Source organism: Typopeltis vanoorti, chromosome 3 (genome assembly GCF_054136105.1).
Source record: "Typopeltis vanoorti isolate ZY-2024b chromosome 3, IOZ_Tvanoo_1.0, whole genome shotgun sequence".
Lineage (NCBI taxonomy): Eukaryota > Metazoa > Arthropoda > Arachnida > Uropygi > Thelyphonidae > Typopeltis > Typopeltis vanoorti.
This window is the reverse complement of record NC_143551.1, coordinates 42,294,048-42,306,538: the sequence shown is the minus strand read 5'-3', so window position 1 is coordinate 42,306,538 and position 12,491 is coordinate 42,294,048. Positions and strand designations below refer to the sequence as shown.

Genomic DNA, 12,491 nt, shown 5'->3' with positions numbered 1-12,491 from the left:
ACAAAACCAGAAAGTAGGATGGCAACATAGTGAAAATATCTTTGACACTTATCTATGAGATCTCAACACGCCATAATCTAACTTAAAATATGCTTCAGATTATCAAACACAGGTTATCCTTCTCAGATACAAGGTTAAATGGAAAACCTGTACAGCATTCATTTTTTATTATTTAGAGTAAATCATCCCTGCCCCCATTCACACACATATATACAGGGTGTTCGGGATAAATTTGACATATTTATAATTAATTATATTTTTCCATAAGTTACATGTATTAACACACACTTCTCTTCATTTAAAAGTTTGGACCCTTCTTCATTCATATACAAGATGTCAGAAAGGATGGATAGCTGGAACCCACCTGAATCATGGAAGAGAATAACTTGTATCATGATGATTCGTGCCCGCCATCAAAATAAGGATATTACGACTGCTGCCCAATGCTCCCTGAATACAGTAAAAACAATCAGGCATGAACTAGAGACTTGCAATGGTGACTACGAGGATGTAGCAAGAAGAAAGATCCCTAGCAGACGATCTGATTGCGTTCGTACAGCAGAATTCCTCGCAAATCTGCAGGAACAGGTGTTGAAGAACCCTGGCATTGGAATTCGGGCTTTGTTCGTGGAGTTGCTAACTGTAGTCAAGCCCTGGATAACAAGGGTAGCCAATGGTAGGCCGTATGTATGGCAGCAGGATTCGGCCCCTTGCCACACCTCTGGGAAAAGTCAAAAATGGTTGTCTGAAAATTTCTACGACTTCACCAGTCCAAATGTTTGGCCTCCAAACTCCCCAGACCTTAACCCCATGGATTATTTTGTATGGGGCGCAGTTGAAAAAGACACCAATCGCACTTCCAGTAATACAAAAGCCCAGTTAATGGATAAAATTAAAACAGTTTTTGTGGCCCTTCCCAGGGAGACTGTAGCATCAGCTTGTTCGAGGTTCCGAAGCAGAATTGAAGCTGTGATCGATGCTAATGGTGGTTATTTTGAGTAAATCTTGTTGATAGTATTGTAATTAACTCTGCCTGTAATGTTTTTTTGTCAATTCATTAAATTTAATAGATACAAAGAAGATTTTCTTTTTCCTTACGAAACTGTCAAATTTATCCCGAACACCCTGTAGACCAATAGAGAACACAAACATTAAGTGGTAAATTTATCAATAACAACTTTAAATGCTGCAGCCACAAAGGGCACAGGGAACATTCTTGTTTCAAAACATCTAAAAATACAGGTAACCCTCATATAACATGGTTACAATATAATGTGATCTACAAATTGTAGTAACCCATGTTCAAAATGGTAGTTATACAACGCGGTTTCGATATAACAGTGTCTAAAAATTCTAGTAACCCTTTATCTTTTGATATGTTTTTCACCATGCGCGACAGAAAAATCTAATTTTATCTTCGTTAAATTTGCGTATACCCATATTGTGCATGTAGTTATAAGTAGTGAATTTATATTAGGGCAATTACCCTTTAAATATAAATAAATAAATACATATAAATAAACATTTATCGTATAAATGTTTATTTATACGATATTTATAAGGCATGGTCCAGCATCAGGTACCTGAGGTACCTGATGCTGGACCATGCCTTACTTCATGTAATATACATCTGTTATATTACCTGTAGACTGGTTCCTCCTCTTCCTCCCTTTGCTTCTTTCTTTCTTTTCTTCTTGCTCCTTCCCCCGAATGCTATTAGAGTATTCGAGGGGAATCTTTCCTATTTTGCTGTGTCATATCGTCTTGTGCTAACAGGACATTATCAAACACTGTAACATGATCAGGCCATCAAAAAATGTTCATACCGCATCGTCCGTCGCACAGGTTACCATTCAGATTTTAGGCAGAGGGACCCGTTCGAAAAATATGTTACAGTCACCCTTAGACACTACTCCTCAGCACTCTGCTAGAGGAAACTCCATCAATGGGCCTGCTACCCGTTTGGGGTGGTGTTTATGGGCAGCGCAAAGAAATAGTTCTGCAAAAGGACGGAAATGGCAATGACAACGGCACCAGACTATGGCTTTAGGCAACTGGAACATCTTCTCTCTGACAGGGAAGGAGTTGGAAGTGGTCGAGGAAGCTAAGTGCTGCCAGCTAGACTTAGTGGCTTTCTTTGACCAAGAGGAGAGGCTCTTGAACTATCGACCTGGATAAGGGGTGGAGCTCTACTACTCTGGTGTGAGCCCGACAATGTCTGCTCAGGTGGGTGTGGGAGATACTCACAAGCTCCCAGCTGTCAGACTGTGTTGCTGAGTGGATCCCATTGGGGGAGACGGGTATGTGTGTTAAGGCTTCAGATGAAAAACCATGATTTGGCTGTAATGCTTCAGATTAGTCAGAGTATTCTGACTAATCTGAAGTTAGAATACTCTGCCTTTCTAGAGGAAGTGGATGCTGCTTTTGACAGGGTGGCAGACATGGAATCAGTCATGCTAATGGGTGACTTCAATGCACATGTTGGAACAGATGACCAGACAGGAGGGATGTGGTTGGGAGGAACGGCATCCCTGACCTTAACGTGAATGGGTTGAAATTATTGGACTTCTGCTGTACTAACAGCTTGTCCATAATGAATACCTTCTTCCAGCACCGAGAAGTCCATAAGTATACTTGGTACAGGGATACACTAGAACAAAGGTCTCTGATTGACTCCTTTATAGTCTCAGCAGACCTATTTTCCTCAGTGTTGGACGTTCGTGTGAGAAGAGGGGCAGAACTGTCAACTGACCACCACCACCTTGTTGTGTGCACTCTATGGCTTCAGAAACCAGATGCTACCATCAACGCTGGTAGGCCTAAGCAGCTATACCACATGAAATGGGAGGCAGTGGATAATGGGACTGTGAGGAAGAATTTTGCAGATGACATTTCCTCCAGGTTCAAAGAGATTCCCAAGCATACTGCAGATGTTGAGGAGGAGTGGAAGCTGTTCAGAACAGCTGTCACTACCTCTGCACTCTCATGTTGTGGCAGAAAGTGGCTCGGCGTGACAACGGGCAGTTAGAAAAGGATACCTTGGTGTAACCAAGAAGTCCAAAAAACTGTCCGGGCAAAAAAGGAGTCCTACTTAACATGGCTTAGGGTCAGGTCACCTGAGATGCGTTTGAAGTATGCCGAGGCACGAAAAGCTGCTGCTGAGGCAGTAAAGACAGCAAAGCAGAAGGCTTGGGAATCCTTTGGAGAAAGATTAGACTCATCCTATGCAAATGCAAACAAAGTATTCTGGCAGACCATCCGCCGCCTTCATGGGAGGAAACAGTGCACAGCAAGGGCAATTAAGGCTTCTGATGGTGCACTTTTAACAACTGTGAAGGATATCCTCCACAGATGGAAGGAATACTTTGAGAGCCTTCTTAACCCAGGTGGCCCAGCAGTTGTGGACATCCAAGAGGTGCAGATCAGAGAGGTCCATTTAGCAATAAAATCGGGCAAGGCTGCTGGTGATGATGAAATTCTGCCCGAAATGCTAAAAGCCTTAAATCGAGAAGGTGTTCTCTGGCTGACTCGAGTGTGTCACGCTGCTTGGATATCTGGGCTAGCACCAAGTCTTAAAGAAGGGAGACCAGAAGGATTGCACTATTGTGGCATCTCTCTGCTTAGCCTGCCTGGGAAAGTGTATGCTAGGTGCTTGGAAAGACAGTGCAGGAGCATAGTTGAGTCAAAGTTCCAGGAAGAACAATGTGGCTTTCGTCCTGGTAGAAGCACAACTGACCAAATCTTCACTTTAAAGCAAGTCTTTGAGAAATCTTGGGAATATGCCAAGAATGTCTACACGTGTTTTGTGGACTTGGTGAAGGCATATGACCGGGTTCCTCGGGATATGCTTTGGCAAGTAGTACAGGAGTATGGAGTAGATGGCCAACTATTAGCTGCCATCAAGTCCCTGTATGAATGCCCAGAGTTTTGTGTCAGGGTAAACAGCACAAAATCTGAACCTTTCACAGTCTCCGTTGGCCTCCGCCAAGGGTGTGTTCTGTCACCCCTCCTTTTTGTGATATTAATGGACTGTGATTGATAGGCACAGCCGAGGCAGTGAGGGTGTCAGAATTGGAAGATGTAGCATTGGATGTCTGCTTTTTGCAGATGACCTGGTTCTGCTTAGCTCTTCCACAGATGATCTCCAGCGGACCCTGGATAAGTTTGTGGTTGTTTGTGCAGAAGCTGGAATGAGGATCAGTGTGACCAGGGCTGAAACATTTGTGGTCTCAAGACAGCCATCCCGGTGCACTCTACATGTGAGTGGAGTCCCAGTGAGGCAGGTGGAGAGGTTTAGGCGCATTGGATCCGTATTCACAAGTGATAGAAAGTGGGACGTAGAGCTGGATACTCAAATTGGCTTAACAAGCTCAATATTGCGGAAACTTGCCCTTCGGTGATATTGGGCCTTAAAGATGTATGTATGTATGTATGTTTATTATTGAAATTTGTCTTCGTTTCCTGCCAGGAAAGCACATTAAAAGTCATAAGTGTGTTAATCCCAAGCTGAGCACTTTATTTTCTGGTGAGTTACATGTAATATGTAATGTTTTTTTTATGTAAAAAATTTATTTTTATAGTAATGGCTACTTAGAGGGCTTTTGCGATATGGTTGAAAATGAAATTAGAGAATTAATTGATGGGGGAATAGATTTAAATGAGGAGGGAACTCTACAATTAATAGAAGATGTCAAACCAAATGGTGGAGAAAGTTCTGCCAAAGATTCTGATTGTGATGAATCTGTTAAAGAATTCAGTTTAAAGAAATTAGCAGAAGGATTGGATTTGGCAAGAAAGTTAGGAAGTTATTTTATGGATAATGATCCCCTTAATGGAGCGCTCCAGAAAATTAACGAGATAATTGGATATTTGTTTAGCTCCATATTTGAACTTAATAAAAAATTGCAGTATAGTGGTAAGTAAGGTCTTATTACTGACTTCTTGATAACTAAACCAGCCGAGGTATGCAATGAGAATTATAGAAATGATGTAATGTTTTCAATTGAAGGTGAGGTAGCCGATCTCATACGGGGGTAGCAGGGTTTTTTCTCCCGGAAACTCGGGTTTTTCATTCCACATACAGACAAATTGGCCTTTCAGAACACATGCAATTTACAGACAAAAAATACTAGTTGTGGTGAGCAGTAGATGGCGTTGATGGAGATGATTGGTAGTAGGGGCTTGGCGTAGTGGTGGAGACAGTTGTAGTAGGTGTCCTCCTGCGATGAGTCTTCGAACTCCTTGGAGGTGTCACAAATAATAATGTCTAAGAGATCAAGTGATGATGATGAGGTCCAGTCACTCATAAATAAAGAACATCTATGAAATGTTATTTTTGAAGAGAGTGATGATGATGATTAAAATATGCACTCTTTATTTTATTTTGCCTAAAACATTTATGCATCATGTGCAATGAAGTTTACATACAATTTGTAATTTTTATAAGTTTATATTATGTATTTGTTTCATAGTTTATATGTTTTCTTACCTTACATGAACTACCTGAATTAAATAAAAAAATATTTTTGTGGATATATCATTGTTGTTTATATAATTATAAAAAAAAAAAATTTTGGAACATAACCCTACTTTTTCTATGTGATCTGAGTCTCACAACGCGATTTATATAACACGGTATTTATATGGAACCTAACATCCGCGTTATAAGAGGGTTACCTGTACTCCATTGCTAATGCATGCTGAAAGGAAGTGACGATAAAAAAAAAAGTTTTTTTATTGTCACTTCACACTTTACACAAATAAAACATTTGTTAGGTTTAACAAACATTTATTAGGTGTAAAAGGTTATAAGGCATTCAGTGTGCAGAAATAATGGAGATAAAAACACATGTTACAGCAAGTACTTTACTTATTATTATTATCATCATTATTATTATTATTATCCTAAGACCCTTTGGAATCAGACTCATCTAGGAGGTTCCTTTTGTCATACACACACAGCCTATCATACCATGCATTAAACATATTCAGATTCTCTGCTGACACCATCTCAGGAAATACATTCCAATTATTCACTACTCTCTATGCAAAAGACCTACTTCTCACTCCCTTGCTCTAAAGAGATCTAAAATTTAGGGGATACATTGCCAGAATTGTGAGGATAACACAACAAAACACCCTTAGCTTTCTCTTCTTCTCCCCTGATCTCTCACCATTTTAAGAAACTCTTCAACGTTAATTGTATAACAACCCCTTACCAACTTGTACATCTCCATCATATCATTCCTCTTCCTCCTATCCACTAGACTCTGTAAATTGTATCATCTCGACCCTTCTTCATACTCAGCATTACAGAGATCAGAAACCATTTTAGTCAATCGCCTCTGAACTCTCTCCAACATCTCTTCTTCCTTTTGAAAACCAGTTGACCAAATCTGTGCACAGCAGTCCATATGTGGCCAAAACAAGGCCTTATGCAATGGAACTATAATCACCTTTTTTCTACAAATGATTATCCTCTATATCATTGCAAGAATTCGTTGTGTTGTCCTCCCAATTCTCAAAATGTACCCTCTAAATTTTAGATCCTTATTCACCATCACTCCCAAGATCTCTTATATCTCCCAACTCCAACAATATATCTTCATTAAGAGTAAATTTTACATCCCATCTTTGTTTTCCAAATTTTAAAACCTTACATTTCTCAACATTGAACTGGCATCCCCAATACTGTACCCATTTACTCAGTCTGTTCAAGTCTTCTTATAAGGCCACAACATCTGCTCTGCTCTTCATAATTCTTCCCAACACTTTGAATCATCTGCAAACAACTGAATATCGCCATTCAAATCTTCTCCAGTATCATTAGCATACAGGCTAAACAGCAGGCCCTAAAACAGACTGATGCACACCACTAGTGACTTTCCTCTTCTGGTATATTGCTCTCCCATACACAACTTGTTGATACCTATCAGACAGCCAATCTTCAATCCAATGCACTAGTCTAATATCCAATCTGACTGAGTTTGACTATCAACTTATCATGCAGTAATCTATTGAGTTAAGAAAATAATACTCGGTATTCGGCCTCTATATCAAGGTCATTACCAAAAAAACATATATGAATAAGACCAGTGGTGCACTCAGGATTTAATCTTGAGGAAAGCAGAGTTGAATGGATAAAAATATTTTTAGCACTTGCTCCGCCCGAGCACTACTTTGTAAGCCTTGTGTTCACAGCAGTCATGATTCCCGAGAGCTATAGGGTATTCCCACCTTATGTGACCATTACTTCTTAAGTAGTACAGAAATAGAAGACACAACACAACATAAATAAAAAAATGAACTTTAATTAGGAAAAGATTTTTGGAAAATTTTCTAGTGTTTTTTTTTTCCTTTTTCTTTGGGGAGGGGGTGCCAGGACCCCCTTCTGGATGCGCCACTGAATAAGACACAAGTAACATGACACTACACACAAGTAAGATAAATCTAAATGCTTTGTTCATGCTAGCCTGACCTCTGTTGAAACAAAAAAATAATAATAAATCAAATCAAGTAAAATAAAATAAAATAAAGATAAATAAATCATTTTTTATACATAAAGTATAAAGCATACAGATTATTAAAAAATAAAAATAAAATAAAATAAATGTATGGAAGAACTATATCAAACACATCTTTACAGTCCTGTTGTCTTAAGATTTTCTTTTGTTGGAATTCTGCCATCAAGTTCTGGATTCTATATCGGTTGCAAATGGATCTCCTTCATTCTTGGAATTACTAATCCATCATTCTTGTTAAGATTTGGATGATGCATCAGCATCTCACATACTTCCTTGAATTCTTTTTCAACCTTTCTTGAAATTTCTTTAAAAGTTTTGATGAGGTGTAGGGACTTAGTGCCTTTCCAGTTTATTCTGTAACATGTTTGCAATGCATGATATAACATTCCTGTTTTACTATATGGAAAGAATTGAAGTGGCATTTCTGTTCATCTTTTCTTGTTGGAATTGTGCACCCTGTTTCCCCTATGTAGGGTAAGTTGCAGGTGCACTGGAATTTTGTAATCCCCAGGATGGGCAAGGTCAATAAGGGGGTATTTGAATGAGCTGGGTATACTTTTTAATTTGGCAGGAGTCTTGAAAGTTGACTTAATGTTGTATTTCTGTAGTGTTCTGTTTTTTTTTTTTTAAATATTCCTCTAATATATGGTATGGCTATGGCATTTTTGTAATCATTTTACCTTTCATGGTGTTACTGTTGAGGAGTGTTTTCTAGTTGTAGCCATTTTTGTAAAGGTTCAGCTAATTATATCATATTGCTTCTTTAGTGCCTGCTCATTGGAGCAAAAATTCTTAGGGCTCTATGTTTGCTGATGACTTCTAGTTTTTGTGTTGTACAGTGGTATGAATCTTTGTGTATGTATTGGCCTGCATGTGTGTGTAAGTTTGCAGTGGACTGTGACTTATCACTTAGCCAAGAAACTACTGTCTGCACTCAAGGAGTTCGTAGGTCATTCCTCCCCCCCCCCCCCCCCCAGCCTTACATAAAAATTACACAGCAATTCATAAACCAAATTAAAACATCTCACTCAACAAGGAAGATTTATTAGTCAGCCCTGACTTAACTGCTTTTTTCACAAATGTCCCGATCAATGACATGATTCTTCTTGTACAAAATGACATGATTCTTCTTGTACAAAACAAATTTCCACCCGATATCATGGCCCTCTTTGCCCATGTAATTTGCCCTGGATATTTCATGTGGAAAAATAATTTCCACCTGCAAAAAGAAGTATGGCCATGGACTATCTCCCCTTCCTCCAGCTAACTTTTATATGGAAGACTTGAAGCAATGAGCTCTAAATTCAGCAAGTCTAAATCCAAAAGTGTGGTTCAGATATGTTGACAAAATATTCACCATCTGGCTCCATAGCTGCCAAACATTTAAACATTCCTATGCCACCTAAATAAACAATACAAATGTATCCAAATTACCATAGAGATTAAAACAATAACTCTTCCATTTCCAGACATATTTGTCACACATCTTCCCTCAGACTGTCTGTCCTTCACAGTCTACTGCAAACCTATATACAAAGATCATACCACCATCTAACACAAAAACTAGGAGTCATCAGCACCATCAATCAACAATTTGCTCACTTCAGTAGGCATTAAAGAAGCATTATGAAATAATTAGCCAAACCTTTATAAAAAATGGCTACAAAAAAAAACACTTCACAAGATCCTCAACAATAATGCCATGAAAGTAAAAAGCATTTTAAAATGCCATACCATACATTAGAGGAATATTGGAAAAAAAAATAGGTAGAACATTACAGAAATACAATGTTAAGGCAACTTTCAAACCTCCTGCAAAAAATAAAAAGTATACCCAGCTCATCCAAAGATCCCCTTACTGACCTTTCTCATCCTGGGGTTTACAAAATCCAGTGTACTTGTAACTTACCCCACATAGGGTAAATAGGGTGCACAATTCCAACAAGAAAAGATGAACACAAATGCCAGTTTCAATTCTTTCGCCATAGAAAAACAGGCATGTTATACCATGCACTGCGAACATGCCACAGAGTAAACTGGAAAGGTACCAAGTCCCTACACCTAATCTAAACTTAGTTTGAAAGAAAAATTCAAGGAATCATGTGAGGTGCTGATGCATCATATTAATCTCAACAAGAATGATGGATTAGTAATTCGAAGAATATAGGAGACCCATGTGCAACCCATATAGGAGGCAGAACTTAATTGCAGAACCTCAACAAAAGAAAACCTTAAGACAACAGGACTGTAAAGATGCATTTGATGTAGTTCTGCTGTATTTTTTTATTTTATTTAATAATATGTATGTTATTATATTTATTAGGTACAAAACATATTTACTGATTTTATTTTTATAGATTTTTGTTACTTAATTTATTATTTTTATTTATTGATTGATTTTTTTTAAATTTCTCTTTTCTTTTATTTATTATTTTATTTTTATTGATTGATTTCTTTTATTTTAATTTTTCTTTTCTTTTATTTATTGATTGATTTCTTTTATTTTATTTATTAGTATTATTTTTATTTATTGATTTCTTTTATTTTATTTATTATTTTTATTTTTTGTTTCACCTAGCATTAACAATTAACAAAACATTTAGATTTATCTTATCTTTGTGTAGTGTATGATACTTGTTCTTGTTCATATATATGTTTTCTTGATGATGCCCTCAATACAGAGGCTGATTGTAATTTTTTAATTATAAATAAAATAACTGCGCTAACAATTATTTTATTTATAATTTATGAACACGTGTTTCTGTGTTCATAAATTCTACACAACAAATGAAACGTTGTCATTACATACACATTTCACGAAAGTATAAATTTCCATTTTCTACTCAAAGATTGGATTTTCCATCGTCTTAGTATCTATCAACTACCTTACATACTTTGACCAAAGAAAAACATTACTTTGGGGAATATTTAAGAATGATAAATATATTAAATTCATACAGCAAATAAAATCTGGAATCATAGGCCATGACACTGCCACAAGATACATCCTATAAAGGCACAAAACTGTGCAAAGGAGAGATTTTTTAAGAAATAACAAAGGCTGCAAAAACATTTCAGTTTCAACCATAATCACTGGCAATGTTTCTGAAAGATTTGGGAAAGAAAGAATGTACATTCTACAGAGAGCATCCTGCTTTCTCTGGTGAAGCAGAGATACTACTTAAAATCAAATAAGTGCACTATCAAATAATTATGAAATAAGTGCTAAATAAATAACAACACACACACACACACACACACACACACACACACACACACACACACACACACACACACACACACACACACACAATAAATAACAATAAGTGCTATTCTCTCTGATTCAATAAACATAAGCTATTCAAAAAAGTCTGAACTTACTATATATCGATTTTTCTGTGCAAGGAGTTCATCTTGTTTTCTACTTAGTAATTCTTTAAATGTCAGAATTAGTTCAAGATAAGAAGTAGGTGTGACGTAATTTTTTCTTTGAAGTTCAGAATAATATCTAAGAAGAAGAAAATTATTTTAAAGAATGATATATTTATGGACAGAAGTAACACAATTATTTAAAAACATTATTATTATTATTATTATTACATAACACCTCCAGGAGTTGAAAGACTCATCGAGGGAGGGCATCTACTCTACAACTCTCCACCAACCCAAAAACTGCAACTACCTTCATCATATGATTTTTTTAATCTTTTATTATACAGTTTATTCTTTGTGATAATGATTATTTTAATTAGTACAGAGGCATCTCCATAGAATATGAAGAATGACTGTGGGGGAGGCACACTAAATATTTCATCAAGTACTAATCCTATTTTTATAATATCGGTGTTACCTCTCTTTCTGAACTTACTCACTGTCAAATCACTTGCAACTGAGTCTAGCAACTCATTCTACTCATCTAGTTCTCGCACTCTTGTTCACTATATATTCTTACTCAATTTCAGGGATGCTCCTATATTTCCTCTCTCTAGTCCTGTACTGAAAAATTTCCTCAATACAAACTGTATAAAAAAACCTTTAAGTAATATATATGTTTCTATCATATCCCCTCATTTTCACTCATCAGCCATTTTTGCAACACAGAAATAATCATATGAGGAATTCCACAGACTACATCATCATCCTGGTCACTGATCCTCTTCACCACATCCTTATATCCAAAATGGATATGGTGCACTTATGTGCAAAATAGTCCAGATGAAGTCATATGATGAGAAGTCATATAATAAGAAGAATGCGAGGAAGTGCTGGAACCAGGGATAGAATGATGTCAGGACAGCAGGTAAGTAGGGGGAACACAGAGAGAAAGGGTTAGAGGAGAGAGAGAGAGAGAGAGAGAGTGAGGGATACAGGTGAGCAATCAAGGAAAAGAGTGGTAAGAGGTGTGATGTATGGAGACTCGATGATCTATGGTGTGCAAAATAGGATGCCAGAGGAGTGTTTGCCTGAAGGGATGATAGAAAGTGTGGCTATGGCAATTAAGAGGGGTGAAAGGATGGACGAAATGATTGTGATGGCGAGTATAAATAACTTGGGAGGCAATGAAAATCAGGCAGCGAGAGATTTGAGATTCTTGCTTGCTGTTGTGCAAAAGAAAACACAGAGAGGAAAGATTGTGTGTATGTTGCCCAGGTATGATACTGACGAGCTGAGCAGAAGAGCAATAATACTGAATAGCATAATAGACAGAATGGGTCAGAAAAGAGGATTGGAATATGTGAATGCTTGGAGGGCATTTGAGGACAGAAGAGAAATGTATGTGAGAGACCATTTGCATTTGAATGAGGAAGGATGAAGGCATCTGGTGAGATTGCTTTTTTCTGAACGAGTCAGAGTGTCAATGCAGGGAAACTAGAAGTCTCAGGGTGGAATGTAGTAGGGGTGGCCTCTTGTGGGAATGGGTGCTTGGGGAAAGTGGAACGACATCAGGTAACACTGAGTCCAGTGAGG

The 12,491-nt window shown here is 37.5% G+C and overlaps 1 protein-coding gene across 1 annotated transcript in view; it reads right to left on the bottom strand.

Moving 5' to 3' along the window:
• LOC150108079 (dynein axonemal heavy chain 3-like) overlaps nucleotides 1–12,491 on the bottom strand; it is a 1,881,116-nt gene that overhangs the window by 839,717 nt on the left and 1,028,908 nt on the right. The window contains exon 46 of the mRNA XM_090415945.1: nucleotides 10,905–11,031. Within this exon, the coding sequence (XP_090272071.1) occupies nucleotides 10,905–11,031 (127 nt within the window). The remainder of the gene's footprint in view (nucleotides 1–10,904; nucleotides 11,032–12,491) is intronic.